At 35.1% G+C, this 17229-nt stretch overlaps 5 protein-coding genes across 6 annotated transcripts; 4 read left to right on the plus strand and 1 right to left on the minus strand.

Annotated features, from left to right (window-relative positions):
- Window positions 1-42: 42 nt before the first annotated feature.
- LOC106385024 (mitochondrial import receptor subunit TOM5 homolog) lies at window positions 43-1007 on the minus strand. Its single transcript, XM_013824962.3, has 2 exons — window positions 748-1007; window positions 43-388 (listed from the first exon to the last, which is right to left on the minus strand). The coding sequence occupies exons 1-2, from the start codon at window positions 832-834 to the stop codon at window positions 311-313; spliced, it is 165 nt and encodes a 54-aa protein (XP_013680416.2). The 5' UTR covers window positions 835-1007; the 3' UTR covers window positions 43-310.
- Window positions 996-1821, plus strand: BNAC03G03350D. Its single transcript, XM_013824919.3, has 2 exons — window positions 996-1228; window positions 1291-1821. The coding sequence occupies exons 1-2, from the start codon at window positions 1133-1135 to the stop codon at window positions 1666-1668; spliced, it is 474 nt and encodes a 157-aa protein (XP_013680373.1). The 5' UTR covers window positions 996-1132; the 3' UTR covers window positions 1669-1821.
- A 117-nt stretch (window positions 1822-1938) lies between these two features.
- BNAC03G03360D lies at window positions 1939-2505 on the plus strand. Its single transcript, XM_013824920.2, has one exon. The coding sequence runs from the start codon at window positions 1939-1941 to the stop codon at window positions 2383-2385; it is 447 nt and encodes a 148-aa protein (XP_013680374.1). The 3' UTR covers window positions 2386-2505.
- Window positions 2506-6021: 3516 nt separating this feature from the next.
- Window positions 6022-7890, plus strand: LOC106385282 (transcription factor TCP17). 2 transcript variants are annotated; one of them, XM_013825204.3, is made up of 2 exons: window positions 6022-6536; window positions 6806-7890. In XM_013825204.3, the coding sequence occupies exon 2, from the start codon at window positions 6828-6830 to the stop codon at window positions 7560-7562; it is 735 nt and encodes a 244-aa protein (XP_013680658.2). In that variant the 5' UTR covers window positions 6022-6536; window positions 6806-6827; the 3' UTR covers window positions 7563-7890. The 2 variants fall into 2 exon arrangements, with proteins under 2 accessions (XP_013680658.2, XP_013680657.2); XM_013825203.3 differs by having other exon boundaries at window positions 6026-6520.
- A 1687-nt stretch (window positions 7891-9577) lies between these two features.
- LOC106384986 (syntaxin-132) lies at window positions 9578-12369 on the plus strand. Its single transcript, XM_013824918.2, has 13 exons — window positions 9578-9850; window positions 10062-10163; window positions 10255-10311; window positions 10488-10536; window positions 10764-10852; window positions 10922-10995; window positions 11085-11127; window positions 11192-11252; window positions 11347-11372; window positions 11463-11540; window positions 11629-11709; window positions 11859-11924; window positions 12046-12369. Exons 1-13 carry the CDS (start codon window positions 9833-9835, stop codon window positions 12214-12216), a joined length of 915 nt encoding a protein of 304 aa, XP_013680372.1. The 5' UTR covers window positions 9578-9832; the 3' UTR covers window positions 12217-12369.
- The last annotated feature ends 4860 nt before the right edge of the window (window positions 12370-17229 follow it).

Consider the following 17229-nt stretch of genomic DNA (forward strand, 5'->3'; position numbering starts at 1 on the left):
AGAACAAACCATCAACACCGATCTTGTTAATTCATAGGCTGATGTGATAAAGACATATTATAAGCTTGGTGATAAGGTTAAAACACAATTAGAGCTGGTTGTGCATGAAAAGTAAACTCTTTGGCATAACATAAGAATCACAGCCACTGAAAGATAACAAATCTTCAACTGAGATATTTTCATATCACACTGGTGAAATCAAAAACTAAACCATTCCTTCTTCTATAGAGAGACATTGAAAAAAAATACAAAAAACTGAGAAAGTGAAAAAACTAAGAGATGCTCTCTCCTCCATAGTAATCAGGTTTCTTCAGACAGCCATGAGATCACCAAAGTTGCGCATGAGGAAGACTCCTCCTGCAAACACCCCAAGTGCTCTCACAAGTTTCTGCACCAACAAGAAGAGAGACAACAACCGAAAACAAAAGGGACTTCGTGTCAGAGTGAGACAGATTTTGATGATAAGAATACAAACAAAGTCGAGCATCACAAGAAAACGAATCAAATACTCCAAAAGGCATAGACTTGTGACTGATAAACCCTAAATCTCTAAGAGACCCAATTGAATCAATTCAGGATAGCATCCTAAACCGAATTCACAATCGCCGTAATACCCAGAACAATTCAATCAAAGGGCTAGAGAAACCCCCATGATTAAGTCACAACACATACAACAGAATCAACTCAATTCAGAATCAAACTAAACTACAGACAGACCCATAGAGGGAGGAAAGCAAGAGACTTTACCATGTTAGCAGCCCACTTTCGTTCATCTTGAACCTCAGAGTGCCACAAAGCTTTCAGCTGATCCATTGAGATCACAGTCTTCGCCATTGTTGCTTGCTAAAAATCGAAACTTTTGATCGAGAAATCGTCGGTATGTCACTTCAATGCATCTATTAACCCTTTTAAGGGCTTAGGGATTATTAAATTACGAAACTAACCTTTACTAATAAACTCTTTTTGGTAACTGACATGGAGTGATTCCATCCAGACAAAACCGCGAGAAGCCAACCAACAATAATCGAACACGTGTACAACACAATCTTTAACAATCTCATCTACAAGACTAACCTCTGGTTCCTCCATTGAAGAAAAAAGCTTCAGACAAAACCAGAGAGAGTGTTACAAAATGGCGGCTAATTCAATATGTTCGTCTTTATCAGTGCACTCCATGGCGAACAAGAAGCCTTCACCTTCTGCAACAAGAACCATAACCTCAAAGAAGGTAATACACAATTCAAATTTTCAATTGTGTATTGAAGTCTTATTGAAGTTTTTGTCACACAGGGCACAACAAGTGGACAGGTGAAGCTACTGACAAGAGTCGAGCAGCTCAAGCTTCTGACCAAAGCCGAAAAGGCTGGACTTTTATCCTTAGCCGAGAAATCAGGCTTCTCTCTGTCCACCATCGAGCGTCTCGGACTGCTCACCAAAGCAGAGGAGTTCGGCGTTTTGTCCGCCGCTACTAACCCGGAAACGCCTGGAACGTTATTCACCCTGAGCCTCGGTTTACTCCTCCTCGGACCGGTTTTCGTCTACTTGGTCCCTGAAGATTACTCTTGGCAAGTGGTGGCTCAGCTCGTCGTGGCTCTCGTCTCTGTCCTCGGTGGCTCTGCTGCTTTCGCTGCTTCCGGTTTTGTCTCCAATTTGCAGAAATCTGATTAAACCGGTTATTTCGATTTTTGCTAAACCGGTTGGGTTTTGTATTTGATCTAAATTGCTTCAAGCTCATTTCTATGTTTATGTAAATGGTTAAGCCCGTTATATAAGGCCCACTAATAATTAAGCCCATGAAATATCAACCAATCCTTTATTTAAGAGGTTAAATCTCGGTTTAATGTCGAACCAAACCAGAATTTCAGAATCGAACCAAATCAAACCGGTTTCTTCTCCATTTCACTTACCCAAATCTGTGAAGCTCTCTCAATCTCAACAATGGCGAAACCAGCGGCAGCGGCGACGGCGACTTCTTCCCTTGCGCAAACTCTCAGGCGTTACGTCAAGAAGCCATGGGAGATAACCGGACCTTGCGCTCACCCGGAGTACCTCGAATCCGTTCCGAAGGCGACGGAGTATCGGATCCGATGCCCCGCCACGATCGATCAAGAGGCGATCGTGCCGACCTCGGATCCCGAGACGGTGTACAACATCGTGTACCACGGTAGAGATCAGCGGAGAAACCGTCCGCCGATAAGGCGTTATCTGCTGAAGAAGGAGGACGTGGCGGAGATGATGAGTGAGAAGAAGACGTTCGAGGAGACGGACTTCCCTACGGTTTACTCGACGATCACCGTTGAGGAGGATGAGAACGCTCGTGGCGGAGGCTACGAGAGTAACATTGAGTTTATGTTTGTGAGGTTTATGTTTGTTCTGATTCACTGAGTATTGTAGAATGAGTTTGGATGTTATGAAAGTTATGGTCTTTTGAGGTGTATAGATCTTAATGGCATTGGAACCTTGATTTCGATATGTTGTTATAAAAGTTTCTTAATTGGCGGCGAATGAATGTTGATTTGTGTAAGGTCAAAGTTTTGGCTCGTGTTAATATGGCCAAGTGCATTCATTTGGCTTCTCCTTTGATTTCGAGAGCTGTACACTTTCTGACCAAGTTCATAACGGTATGCTTGTTTTTGTAGGGTTTATAGCTACTTCTCCCTGCTGCTATAGTTTATTCAGAGAGTCTGACTTGTCATTTTGGTCTTAGCTAGATGAATTTTGTGAAGCTCAGTTAGTTTGAGCTGCGACATTGTAGATGGTTATTTTTGTAGTTGTATGAAGAAAGGGCAACTTTAGAACTGTGAGCAACCTGTTGAAATAGGTTTATCTAGCTACTGGAGTTCTGACCAGTCAGATCGATTGTGTCTCTGATTTGTGCTTTAGCCTACAGTATAAGACTGCTGCAACAGTTTAGTAATTATAATATTCATGTTTGGCATCACCTTGTACATTTTTTACTGCCTAAACACAAGAAAATCTCCATCGCCAAAAGACCCATTTAAATGGTTACTTTTTTTTAAACGACTTTAAATTACAAAAATGTATTTTTTAAGTATACGATTAAAAACATTAAAATGATATGTATCAATTTGATGGTTGATTTGAAAGCTTTCGAAATCATATGGAAGATAAAAGTCAAAATAATTCAACTGTGAAAATAATACTGTTCATTTTTTTTTCAAAAATGTGTTCGATGGAAAAAATAAGTTTTTTATGTCATAATTTGTTTAATGTCCAATTCGATCAACCTATGATATATTAATTATAGTTTTGTTCTATAATTTTGAATAAAAATTGATCTGATCTACAGAAAATAAATTATATAATAACAACAAAAAATATTGTATATGTATAAATAAAATGATCAAATATATAAAAGAAATTATCGATAATATATACAAATAATATAACTAATAAAGAAACCGGTTATCTAAAAGTTTCCATTTCTCCAGTCTGTAACTTCTTTTTCCTTTCTTTGTAGGTTTTTTTGTAGTCTCCTTCCCTTCTGATGAGCCAAGGAATGCTTGTGATGTTTCTCTACCGACAAAAGATTCTCCCTGGTTTGCTTTATCTAATAAGGTTTGTCGTATCTTTGTGTATACTACAAAAACACTTTATTTTCCTTCACAAGAATTAGATTGACGTATTCCCTATGTTTACGCATATCTATGATGATGATGATGATGATGATGATGATAAAGTCATGATTGTTTCAAGTCTTTAGTTTTATTAGAAACGGTTGCTTATGTAATAACACAGAGAAACAGGTAGTTGTGCCTGTGTTCTTGCGGTCCCTCTTTCTAATTCACCAGCGACAAGAGAAAAGAAATAAAAAAATGAAAAGGAAGAAGAAGCAGAGACTGTGAAAAGCCAGAATGCCACCAAACTTTGTCTCCATTGATTCATGGATGTGTGTGTTTTATAGATATTACCCCAAACGACTGTTTCTTTCAACTGTTTTGCTTCTGTCTCTGGCAAGGATATGTCATTGTCTCTCTCTCGGCATGTGCCTTTTGCATTTACTGTCGTACAGACAGATAACGACGGCTCAGGATTAAAGAGAAATAACACTCCGTGTTTGCAATTTGGGTCCAAAACGTGTCTGTGATAATGCATTAGTCATTACTTACACATATTCCAACTTTCTTTAGGTTTACAAAAGCGTTTCAACCGCACTGTCTGTGACCGTTTGCACACAATGTGGTTTTGCAGTTGGTGAAAGATGGAGAATATGATGCTAACTCCCAACTAGAGAAACTTCACAATCTCTGATATACACATTTATTCAAGCAGCTCATAGTTACTTGTACATTGTGGTCTGATTGGTAAATCAAAACTACAATTATTTAAAGTGGTTAGTAGAAGCAAAACAGTAATATTTATCTAGCAGTGCGGTAAGAAATTAGAATATTATAATTTTTTAAAAAAAATCATTACATAAATTCATTATTCAGAATTAGAAATTACGCCGTGCACCCAAGTTGAAACATTTTTTATGGCAACTATTGACTGGATGTACAGCGGTTAAGAAAAATTTGAGATCAAAAAGAATGCAAGGAGATACTGTTTGTGACAGTGGTGTTTCCGAGGAATCAACTAATCACGTGTTTTTTGAATGTCCACCGGTGGTTCAGGTCTGGACACTTTTACGAATCCGGATGAATCCATATATATATGTTTCCCACTCAATCATTGTTTACCAATATGAATCATTTATTTGGAGAGTTTCCCTTGAGATGGAGGATCATTCATTTGCTTGGATTCTCTGGTATATATGGAAAGGTAGAAACAACAAAGTTTTTAGCAATTTGGATATGGACCCGAGAAATACTCTCAAATTGATAGAAATAGAATCGTTACTTTGGGTGGAAGCACAAAATTCTCAGACTCAAAGCATGGAACGCACCCAAGTTCATGTACCTTTGAAAATACCGAGTATACCAGGTAGATGGTGTTTTACGGACGGATCTTGGAAAAATGAGGATATATTTTCAGGGCAAGGATGGTATAGTACCATGGAAGGATACGATGGACTAATGGGAGCAAGGAATACGAGAGCGAGTCAGTCGCCACTACACTCAGAGATAGAGGCCCTTATATGGGCAATGAAATGTATGAGGTATCTTAGATAGGCCTGGATTATTTTTGCAACGGATTGTGATCAATTGGTGAAAATGATTTCGGAACCAGAAGAGTGGTCAGTCTTTGTAAGCTATTTGGAAGATATAAAAGTTTTGAAGAGGAGTTTCAACAGTTCAGAGATCATTCATGTACCACGGACACGAAACTCGAAGGCGGACAGTCTCGCACGCAGTGTAAGGAAACAACCGTCGTTTGTCGTTCATATGGATGCAGAGCTACCGGGATGGTTCGCAGAATCTACGTAAGTCTGCTTTGTTTGCTGACAAAAAAAAAAATTCTTGAAGAAAATGTTCAAAAATATTCGCCTGAAATTATGTTGAAATTAACTTAAGTATAAAAATTAGAAAAACCGTACGAAAGCATGTCGTCATTGTTCTGAAAATGGTACATTCACAGGAATCTTTAATTAAGAATTTGATATTTTTTTTTGCTATAAGGAAATTGATATTATTGTAATTCTGTGTGGACTGATAGTGTATATCTAAAATAAATGCTAGAAAGAATCAGCAAAACTCTCACTGCCATTCATATAGTGGTCCATGAATCTAGGTGTATCAAGGCATATTATATATACAAGATGCTTTTAACAAAAACCTACTCTCTTTCATTTGGTCCATCCTCTAAAACCAGCCATTTTAGCTGTCAATCTAAACGCCTACTGTAATATGTACGACCACAAACATGTATATCAATTATAGAACTTAATTGGGATCAGCTCATGAAGATAATTTATAAGGATACATAAATAACTGAATTGCCTCTGCTCCAAAAGTATAAGTTGGTACCTAGTAATTATTAACTATGGCTTAGAATGATAAAAGGAAATAGAGAATGTGTAAAGAAAATTTGAATTTTTTTATAAAAACATGTTAGTAGTAACTAGAAAGAAAAAAAAAATGTTAGTAGAATGGAAGATATATAAGTTTCAGGTAAATGGTAACAAATACATAGAAGTGGATTAATATTTCATGAATCTCAGGATCTAAATAATTAGATACGTGTGTGTGTCTGCATAATTTCTGAACCAATTATAATGTTTTGAATCTTGATTAACCATCTAATCCTATCTATTATTAGTATAGGTGGAGACCCATAGCATCTTTTGTTTCCGTCGACAACGTTTCGGTAAGAATGTCTAGGCTCCTTTTATACCCTTGTCTGTAAATTCATTTCACACCCAACTAAAACCCTAGCTAGGAATTAGAGAGTATATATATTAAATATATCATTTCTTTCTTAGCGTCAATCATGTACTGAACAATTCTACTTTAACAACTTTCACGTGTTCATCATCTAGGTTCTTATCCTCTTTTTCAAACTTGTGTGACCAAGAATTCATTCGATCTGTCTAAACCTAAAGCAGATTCAAGCTTACTAGGTTTCCACTGTAACTTGTACTATTCTTCTTCCTTTTTGGCAATAATCAATATGGAGTCTGCGAATCCTCTTTGGATTGTTCTGTTGTATCTATATAGATTTGAATCACTTGAGATCTTTTTATGCCATACAAAATATCTTGCAAATTAAATTGTTGAACTAAAAGATTCTTTTTCTCACACTTTCTTGATCAGTTTTTGTTTGCTTACAACTGATTTGCTTTCATTTCATGTGATTACAACCCTACTATCTCAATATTGATTTATTCTGGTGTTTTTGTTTTCAGATCCTTCGATAACATACCAACGATGAGAACCAACTCAATGGGAATAAAACAAGAAGGCGATAATCATTATCAAGCCACTTCTTTATCTTCGTTGAGGCAAAATCCAAGAATCGTGAGAGCCTCGAGAATATTCGGAGGCAAAGACAGACACAGCAAAGTGTGCACAGTTCGTGGTCTTCGAGACAGGAGGATAAGATTGTCGGCAACGACAGCAATTCAGCTCTACGACCTTCAAGAACGATTAGGGCTAAGTCAGCCTAGCAAAGTCATTGACTGGCTCTTAGAAGCTGCTCAAAACGACGTCGCTATGCTTCCCCCTTTGCAGTTCCCACCTGGTTTTCACCCTAATCTCACCGCCGCCGCCGGAGAATCTTTCCCCGGGTATTTTGAAAGTTTCGACCTTGGAAGCTGCTCATCAAGAACTGATACGACCCTGCAGAGAGAAGGTTTGAATCTTGAGAGTCATGGGTTTGATATTGATCATCATTTTTTCTCGAACTCAAACCATAGAGACAAGCTTTATTTCCCTAGCAGCAGCTCTTGTCATTACAACCTCGAACAACTCCAACAGTCACTTCTGGACCAATCTGGCAACGTTACTGTCGCATTGTCCAATAATAATCATCTTAATCCATCGGCGGTGGAAACTATGAGCTCTCTATTTCCGAGATACCCTTTGTTTCATGAGGGTGGTGATCAGCTTCAACTGTTTAGCTCAAACTCGAACTCCTCGAAGCAAACAGATCATGTCGAGTAGTTCTAGCTGGCAGCTTGGTTTTGGACTCTTTCATAAATTGATGCGTCGGATCATGTGGCAGATGGATGGTGTATACTATATAGATCATTTACATGGTTTTAATGGTGTTATATATTATTGGATTGAGTGTATGTTTAATATAGTATAGAGCTAGTCTTATTAAGCATTATCCACGCCAATCTCAGTTTGAGCAAAGATATTAGTCATTGCTTGTTTTCGGTAATGTTTTGGAAATTATGTAGTTTTGTATGAGAAAGCTACATTTCTTGTTGCGAGAATTGTAACGTTTATGTTACTGTTAGAGATATGTTTGAAGTGCTTAGACATATATATAACCTCGTTGCATGCCAATAGAAGCCTAGAATATTGTTTTTGTGTCCACAGTCACATATGCATGTGCTCTATACACACCATGTATATAATCAATCATATGATACATCCATACAAACTGAAAAAATTAATATTTTTTAAGATAAAAAGCGGTAATTAACGCATGATTTATATTTAGGGCTTAGATGAGGAGGCAGTTATAGACAGCATGCAACTGGATCTGCTGTCAAGCAGTGATCCCTATTTATCTTCTTTTGATATATTACTCTTTTTCTTTTCTCTTTTGTCTCTTCTTTTATCATTTTCCATTAACTCTTTTGTCTCCCACACATACATGATTACATGGTACATTGTTAAATAGTACCATGGTAAATTTGAAGGCATTATTAACCTTTTCCTTTGCTTTTACATCGCAGTAACTTAATGCCATCCATGGCTTGTTTTCATCTTAAACATGCTTGATCGACTACAACAAGCTTACAATACCTTTTTCGTAGAATCATTGAATTTAAATAGGATATCATACAAGAAATTGGATATAAATAATGGTCCATATATGGCCAGTCTTTATATGGCTATAAACTTTACTTTTACAATCGGCATGCTTCAAACTTATGAAATGAGCAAAAAAGAAGAAGTTTACACGTTGTTTCATTTTCGCATAATTCACCACTTTACTTAGGCATGCAAATTATCTTTTTCTTCCTTCTCTTCCTTTATTCCCCAACCTATATTTCCTGTCCTGTTGCTACTAACTTTAGATCTTCTCAAACAAAGCATCTCCTATTCAAATTAAATATCTAAAATAAAGCAATGGTAATGTTCTTTTATGCATAACAATCTTAAATTTTTACCAAGTTTAAAAGTTCGAAACCCTTTGAGAAAAGCTATACTTATAAGTTATTATAGAAACTTTCGACTATAGATACTGTACGTACAAATGCACTCGCACTATTTAGAATTGAATTCTGAAGCCTTTATATATAACGAACGAATCTTGACATATTTTACTAAACCTGAATTATGTTAATCATGTTTCTCTTTTGAAACTAATTATGCTTTTTTCTTTGCTAAAAACGTTACTCATGCATGTTACCAATTATGTATTCTTCAAATCATGAAAATGTTTTACGAAACCTGAAACAAAGCAGCATCTTAGTTTTTTTTCTTTTAGCAAGAGATCGGGGAAAAGGAGCAGCATATCGCGAATTTTTCCATGAAAGGATTTTGAATACGTGTAAAGCTTACACGTAAATGGCCAACGAGTAATTAATAATAAAAAAAAAAAAAAAGCCAAAAGGGTGATTAGGTCATAAAGAGATGGAGGTACGGGTAATCGAACCCCATGCCTCTCGCATGCGAAGCGAGCGCTCAACCATATGAGCTACAGCCCCCGTTCTGTTAATGACTGTCGCTACACTTATTGAAAATATTTCGACAATACCCGCCGTTAGTTGCCATGAGGTCCCACTTGTACAGAATGTTTGATCTGTCAATCGAACGTTCATATTCCTTAGGTGTATCGCCGTCAGTGCACATGCGTCGCATAAGATAAATTAGCTGATTCAAATGACGTAATTACCCTTGAATAAATAATTTTCAGGCAACTGAAAAGGAGTTGTCTTGAGCTGGACAAGGACGGCGTGTCGGAAATATCCGTGTGTACATACCAAACCAAACCGGTTTGGAAACAAAAAAAAATTAAAATCCCTAAAATTACCACTACTCTTCTGTCTCAGATTGAGCCAGATCCGTTTCTCCTTCACTTTCCTCACTAAACTTTCTCAAAAGATCGACACTTTTCCGGCGTTTCCGGTTCAACATCTTCGTCGCGCAGAGCCACGTCTTGTTCTCGCCTTAGCACAATTCGAAGTCGTGTTCTCCTTCGTTCTTGTTGTATAAAACCAAAACCAAACTCAAAGTCTCTTGGGCACCATACGATGAACGATCTTCTAAAGGTGAGATTTTTATCGAAATTTATAGTTTCACTCTTTTAAGTAGAATCTGAATGGTGTAGGGAGCTATCTGACTTGAGTTATGACTTCTGATTATTGGATATAAATTTAGTCACTTGTGCAGTCTCCAGCTGTATGCTTTGAGGGTTTATTATTATGGTAATCGATTATTGTGTTTTAATTCTACTGAATTTTAATGGCTTTGGTTCTGTAGGGCTCGTTTGAGCTTCCACGGGGTCAATCTTCTAGAGAAGGAGATGTGGAGCTAGGGGAACAAGGAGCAGCAGATCAAGGATTAGATGATTTCTTCAAAAAGGTAAAAAAAAACAAACAAACAAACAGAGTTCTTCTATATTACTTTACCAGCTGCTCTACTACCTAAAGTGTGTTCCTCTGTTTATTATTAGGTTCAAGATATTGACAAACAATATGAAAAGCTCAATAAGCTTCTAAAGAAACTTCAGGTATATAACTCAATCACTGCAGTGATATATACAGTATGAATGTGTACATTGCATCGAGATAAGAACCAGAACTTCTATTGCAGTTTGGAAGCTGCAATGTTTTGTTGGCTTTCCTTTTTGCAAGATTTATGATTCTGTGGCTTCTCATTTGTATTACCGATTTTAAAACCATATAGGCTGCTCATGAGGAGTCCAAGGCTGTGACCAAAGCTCCCGCCATGAAGGGTTAGTTTCGTTCTTTTCTCTATATCTTTTCTTCATTCATTCATCTTCTTCCAGAACTATTGCTGCAAGTCAGTGAATATAATTATTGGTATGTTTACTTGTACTAGCGGGGGACATAACGAACTTTCGCTTGAAACTTTAGTATTAGAATTAGTGTTAATGGTTTGCCCTTAGCCTTACATATAGTCTGGTGTTCTCTGTGTTGCTGCTCCGCATGTAATGAACAGCAATAAAGAAGAAAATGGCAAAAGACGTTGATGAAGTCGGAAGTATAGCTCGTTTCATAAAGGGGAAACTCGAGGAGCTGGACAGAGAGGTAGAGTCACTCAAATCATGTTGATTTTATTAGTTTCTTTTGTACTAATGTTCATTCAAAATGCTGTAGAACTTGGCCAATAGACAAAAACCTGGGTGCGGGAAAGGATCTGGTGTGGATCGATCAAGAACAGCGACCACACTGTGAGTGTATTCTTATGTTTAAGTTCGATAATCTATTGTGAACCCCCTTTTGTTCTCTCAGTCATTAATCTTATTGTACTGAACAACAGTTCCTTGAAGAAGAAGCTAAAAGACAAGATGGCCGAGTTTCAGGTGAGTTATCAATATCTATAAGGAAACTGTTATTTCCTCAGATTGATAGTGTGACTTCTTCTAGGTTCTAAGAGAGAACATACAACAAGAGTACCGCGAGGTTGTTGACAGGCGTATTTTTACAGGTATTTGTACGTTATTGATGTTATGAGATTGATCTACTTTTCCTTTTCTTACTTCTCCTGCTTATTGTTTCTGTGTGTGCTTTCCTTGCATTAGTAACTGGACAGCGAGCGGATGAAGACGTAAGTATACTAAGTAGAGTCTTGTGTTTTATTATAGTCTCAGAGTTTTGAACAAAAACTCAATGCCTTGCCGTTTTTTGATTTTTACAGACAATTGATGAGTTGATTGAAACTGGAAACAGCGAACAGATCTTCCAGAAAGCGATTCAGGAGCAAGGAAGAGGACAGGTTTGATATGTTTTCCAATGTGTAAAAACAATCCAAGATTTGATTGAACATGCTATAAGATGTTTATTTATTTTCTTCTCTCTCCCAGGTGATGGACACCTTGGCGGAAATTCAAGAACGTCATGATGCTGTCAGAGACTTGGAAAAGAAACTTCTTGACTTACAACAAGTATGTTGGTTTTCATTATTCTCTTACACTAGATGGAAGAGCTTTGAACTTAAGTTTGATGCAATCTATTATTACTCATTGTATGGTAACTCATTGTAAGGAGTCATTCTGGTAAAGGTAGAATCATCAGGTTCCCTTTTGTTTTGCAGATTTTCATGGATATGGCAGTTTTGGTTGATGCACAAGGAGAAATGCTTGACAACATTGAATCTCAGGTGCGTTGGTACACTCATAAAAAGAGTAATAACGTCTCAAAACTATATGTTGACCTTAAGTTAGTGCACTCTTTAACACATAAATAGTAAATAATGATGAGTTTTTGTTGGTAAATTATAGGTGTCAAGTGCAGTAGATCACGTGCAATCGGGAAACACGGCTCTTCAAAGAGCAAAGAGCTTACAGAAGAACTCAAGAAAATGGATGTGTATTGCAATCATCATCCTTCTCATTGTTGTTGCTGTGATCGTTGTTGGTGTTCTCAAGCCTTGGAAAGACAAGAAGGCTTAAGATGAATACAAGAATATGTGTAAACAAACAAACAAAAATCATCCTTACGTGCGGCTTTTACTGAGCGAGTGTTTATGAAATGTGTGAAGAGTCTTTTTACCACAAAACGAAATTCTATATTCTTTTAATTGGATGAACAAACCAATTTCTCTATTACTTGTGCAATTTCATAGAGGATATGAGACTGCCAGCATCTTATATATTAAAATAGAGTGATTTTTTAAAAATTGGACCTAGTAGACATATTCCTAGAAAATCATGTTATATTTAATATCTAATCTTATCATTTTAATTTTGGGCCTACAAGAAATGTTTATTGGGCTATTAATAATTGGATTTAAACAATAGATGATTCATTGGACTTATAGATAATATAAATTAAATAGATATAATTTAATGTTGTAATACTATACCTCTATATGCTAAATATTTAAATATTTGTCGATGTTAACTTTTAAAATTATAAAAAAAAAAAATTTAAATAACAAAAATCATATTATCTAACAATGATTAATCTTTACTACCTTAAACCAATGAAAACAAATTTTAAACTATATCGTTTATTTTAAAAACTAAATATTTAATTATTTACTCGATAATATAAATCTATGAAGCGAAAAGTTTAATTTTTTAAAAACTTTCTAAATTTGTGAAATGTTACAATATCTTTGAATATGACAATAAAATAATATTTTATTAATCTTTATATATATAGTTATGATTGTAATAATGAAATAATAACCGAAAAAATATATATAGAAGAAGATACAAATACATGTGAAAGTTTGAAACAATCTATTCAATGAAAAAATATACAGTAAACTTATTATGTTTTAAAAATTTATAGACACATATATATTATAATAGATACCAATTTAGAATTGAAAACAAAATATTTATATAAAAATAAATGAAAACAAAAATCCGCGCGGTTGCGCGGATCGAAATCTAGTATTATTTTAAAGTCTCATCAAGCGTGGTCATCATGTGTGGTCGTCAAAAAAAGTAGCAAGGTTTTGTAAATTTGAAAGATCTATATGGGCTAATCATCATTCTTAAAATAAATAAATTATAACATAGAAGAGGATGGATTTCATATCAAAGGGAGAGGATTTTTCATGTTACATTTAGACAAAATCAATATTATTTTTCATGATCATCCTCGTTTGGCTTTTATTTAAAAATACATATCCATCCTTACCCAATTGATTTGAACAACTTTGAGCAATGAACATAAAGAAATGCGTAGTTAGACGTGTGAATATTCGCACTCTTATCGATCATATATATTTGATGCATGGTTCCACCATCATGAGTCATGAGCTGGTTTTCATGAATTTCTTTACCATGTTAGAATATTGTGATGTAGCATAGAGCATGTGTTAGTTTATCTACAAAATCATATATTCAGCTTATGCTAGTTTCTACCAAAACCCGAACCATCCAAATGAATTTTAATGAACCTATATTATTTCATACATTAACTAATGAATTTTAACAGTTTCTTTAATGGGTTGATTTCGTTTTAATAAAATTTGTACAAGAATTCCCAATTTGAATCTGTTTTTTTAGAATATTCCGACTTTTTATTTATGGCAGCTGGTAGATAATATTAATAGGATAGAGTAACTTTACAAGCTAGAAGCTAAACCCCAAGTAGCACCCTTAAACAGCCACCAACAATGGAGAAAACAAACGCCTATACAAGCAAAACGCTAAGCAGACAAACATGTGAGGAGGTGATCAATCAAAAATAAGTACACAAACCACTATCATTGTCAAAAGTTTATATAAGCCACAAAAGGGAACATCTAACTAGCAACATAAGAATATTGAAAGTTATCAATCAAAATGCTTTAAACATTGAGAGAAGCACCTCTACTTAGTTGAGGCCGATGCTGCTTCCTGATATTTAACTAGTTTTATCTCATTCCTGTCTCCAATACATTACTTGAGGGGTCGTTTTCAATATTCTTTCAAATCCATCCTTACACATTTAACAACTTTGAGCAATAAACCAAAAAGCAATGCAATTTTTTTTCTCAAATATACTTGTAATTTAAATGATTGATCTAAATCGACTACCGTAGTTAGACGTGAGAACATTCACACTCTATCAAAACATATTTGATGCATGGTTCCACTATCATGACTCACCAGCTGGTTTTTATGACCATGGTAGAATATTGTTATGTAGCATGGAGTATGTGTAACCAGTAATCACACAAAGGCATTACACGATTCGATCTTAAAAAATATATAAGCATGGAAATCAGGAGTATCAGCTAATCATCTTATTCAATTTATGCTACAAAATAAGTAAAAAAGAAAACCTAACATAAAAGAGGATGTTGAGATGAGGTTGAATCTTTCAACGAGCATACGACACGAATTGAATTAACCAAGTTGAAGAGCAAAACGGAACCAAACCATAAAGAAGAAGGTATTGCAATCCACAGAAGGATGTGGTGAGAAACAGTGTGGTCCAAAATCATGATGATAGCAGCCATACCGAACACATGGCTAAGAGGTCCAAACAAGGCTGGGATTTCCGGCAACGGCGTAGCATACCCATAGAAACCAATAATGTATTGAGCCATAACCATCCCTACAACAGTATCTCCCCATACGTGGGGAAATTTTGGTAATAGAGGCCATATCAAGTAAATCTGGACGGCGAGAATAAGCAAGTGTGTCATTACAATGTAGAACAGAGAATGTGTCCATCCCAGTGCGAGCGTGAGGATTTCAGGTCGAGTTTGGTGTTCGTCGTCGTCGCTATTATAGCATTTACCGCTCATGGTTGATTCTTAGGCTGTTTAGTGTTCTCTTATTTCCATATATATATGGCTTTATTTAACCTAATTTTTTTTTTGTAGAGTTATATTAAATTTTATGTTTCCTGGTTAACAAATTAATGAACGAATTTTACTGAACCTCTATTAATTAATACATAAATTTATTGAATTTTAACGGGTTAATATGTAAGAGACCAGTTTGAATCTCTGTTTTTAGAATATTTGGAATTTTTGTTTCTGGCAGCTGGTAGATTATATTAAAACTAAACTAAATGGGCAACTTTACAAGCTAGATGCTTAACCCCAAATAGCACCCTTAAGCCTCCAACAATCAACAAAACAAACGCTTAAGCACTCAAACATGGGAGGAGATGATCAATCAATACGTCAACAAATAACTACACAGAAGTCAAAGCACTGTCATTGTCAAAAGTATATATCTTTAGCATAACAATTAAATCTTTTTTTCTGCAAACAAACAAAATATTGATAAAAGGATATTTGACATATCCAATAGTATCCATATAGGGTGATGATAACATCAATAGGCCACGTCCCAGTTCCAAAGAGCTGCGTCTACTTCGTTCTTCTCTGTAAAAATATTAAACCATGAGAGACCTCGTTTTCTTCTTACAGCATTCTATCCTGAAGATCACTGAAGATGCCAGAGGCAAAAGTTCCAAGCTTCTTCTTCGTTTCGCCTGCTATGTTCATCACCGACGAGATATCTTGTTGCGCCTGTGTCAAGAAGATACCAGAGGCCAAACAGGTTAAATTTTTTGAAGAAGATGAAGAAGAAGAAGCAGAGATTTAGCAAGTAAGGATCTTTTTTAACCTGGAAAGAAAGCCGGTTAATGAGATCACTAGCAGTTATATCAACATTGGAATAATCATCTTGGCCGTGACCGAAAAAATCAGCGCTTGATATAGATGCTGAGCCCTGCAACATCCCACAATGGCATTAGAGTCAGAGGAATGAGAATGTTTTGCCTACAGTGTATTGAAAAAGTCATTTGGTGAAGATGATATATATTTGGTGAAGATGATATCTTCTCTATTAAAATAGAAATCATGACTTAGTTCATGCGTGATTTTTTTATTTGGACCACCACTTAGAAAATTGTTTAAATTATATTTTTTATAAATGTATGAATTATTTTTAATTATTCTAAAACAAAAATCAAATAAATATTCTTATATTTTCTCTGAAATTGTATATGAATAAAATCTTTTCATATCTTCTTATTTACAATATAAATATATTATTCATTTTCATTAAAATAAACCTTTCAAATATTTAATTAATTTCGTATTTATTTAGATAAATGTAAATTTCATTTTTCACCTAATATTTTTTATAAAATATTTGTTAATTTCGTGTTTATTAAAAAAATTAATGTATATTTCATTTTAAATAAAAAAAACTTTTTAAATATATAATTAATTTTGTAATTATAACTAAAATCATGTAGAATTTTTTATTAAATTTGTGATATTAATTTAATATAATAATTTTCAATTAAAATTTTGATCATTTACCAATAATATATTTCAATTCAGAATTTTGTATCACATAATATAAAATATGCTATCACTCAAAATTAAAAAAAAAGTTTATTGTATGTGTACTATAAAATTGTTGTATTTTAAAATATTATATCAAACAATATAATTGTAAATATTACAATTAGTCACGTAAAACAAATAATTATGTGTGTACAAATAAAAATAATCATCTGCACGGTTGTGCGGGTCAAGATCTAGTATAGATTATATTGCAAAATTGTTTTCATTATAATTGTAAATAAATTTATTTTTAAAATTTGCCTAAAACTCTTCGCACCGCACTGGTTACTTATAAGCATCCACGAACCACGAGTTAGTTAAAACGGTTTCTTCTCTACACAAACTATAGTCATCATCTCTCTCAGATTAATCTCAAAAACTTAGAAGAAACGAAAACCATGGCAGCGAGATCAGAGAAACTACATCACCTGATGATGGCGGTTCTGATGCTCGCCATGGGGTTCGAGCAGGTCGTGTTCGCCATGGGCGGTGAAGCGACGTGGCTTCCGCCGCTCTACTTCGGAATCTGCTCCGTCGCTTACGTACAGAAAATGTTGAGCTCCTTGTTGAATAAAGGCCCAACTATTATAGTATTACAGATAGCCACTAACATAAAAAAAAGTATTACAAATGAAAATTGGAAAGAAAG

The sequence above is a fragment of the Brassica napus genome, chromosome C3, assembly GCF_020379485.1.
Source record: "Brassica napus cultivar Da-Ae chromosome C3, Da-Ae, whole genome shotgun sequence".
Classification (NCBI taxonomy): domain Eukaryota; kingdom Viridiplantae; phylum Streptophyta; class Magnoliopsida; order Brassicales; family Brassicaceae; genus Brassica; species Brassica napus.

Bases quoted from the DNA above. Each gene is read 5' to 3' on its own strand.
- LOC106385024 (XM_013824962.3), bottom strand. From the start codon at position 834: ATGGCGAAGACTGTGATCTCAATGGATCAGCTGAAAGCTTTGTGGCAC. The intron at 389-747 runs GTAAAGTCTCTT...TTGTTGGTGCAG, and splicing joins GAAAGTGGGCTGCTAACATG to AAACTTGTGAGAGCACTTGG.
- BNAC03G03350D (XM_013824919.3), top strand. From the start codon at position 1,133: ATGGCGGCTAATTCAATATGTTCGTCTTTATCAGTGCACTCCATGGCG. The intron at 1,229-1,290 runs GTAATACACAAT...TTTGTCACACAG, and splicing joins GAACCATAACCTCAAAGAAG to GGCACAACAAGTGGACAGGT.
- BNAC03G03360D (XM_013824920.2), top strand. From the start codon at position 1,939: ATGGCGAAACCAGCGGCAGCGGCGACGGCGACTTCTTCCCTTGCGCAA.
- LOC106385282 (XM_013825204.3), top strand. From the start codon at position 6,828: ATGAGAACCAACTCAATGGGAATAAAACAAGAAGGCGATAATCATTAT.
- LOC106384986 (XM_013824918.2), top strand. The intron at 10,537-10,763 runs GTTAGTTTCGTT...TGTAATGAACAG, and splicing joins CAAAGCTCCCGCCATGAAGG to CAATAAAGAAGAAAATGGCA. The intron at 11,710-11,858 runs GTATGTTGGTTT...TTTGTTTTGCAG, and splicing joins AACTTCTTGACTTACAACAA to ATTTTCATGGATATGGCAGT.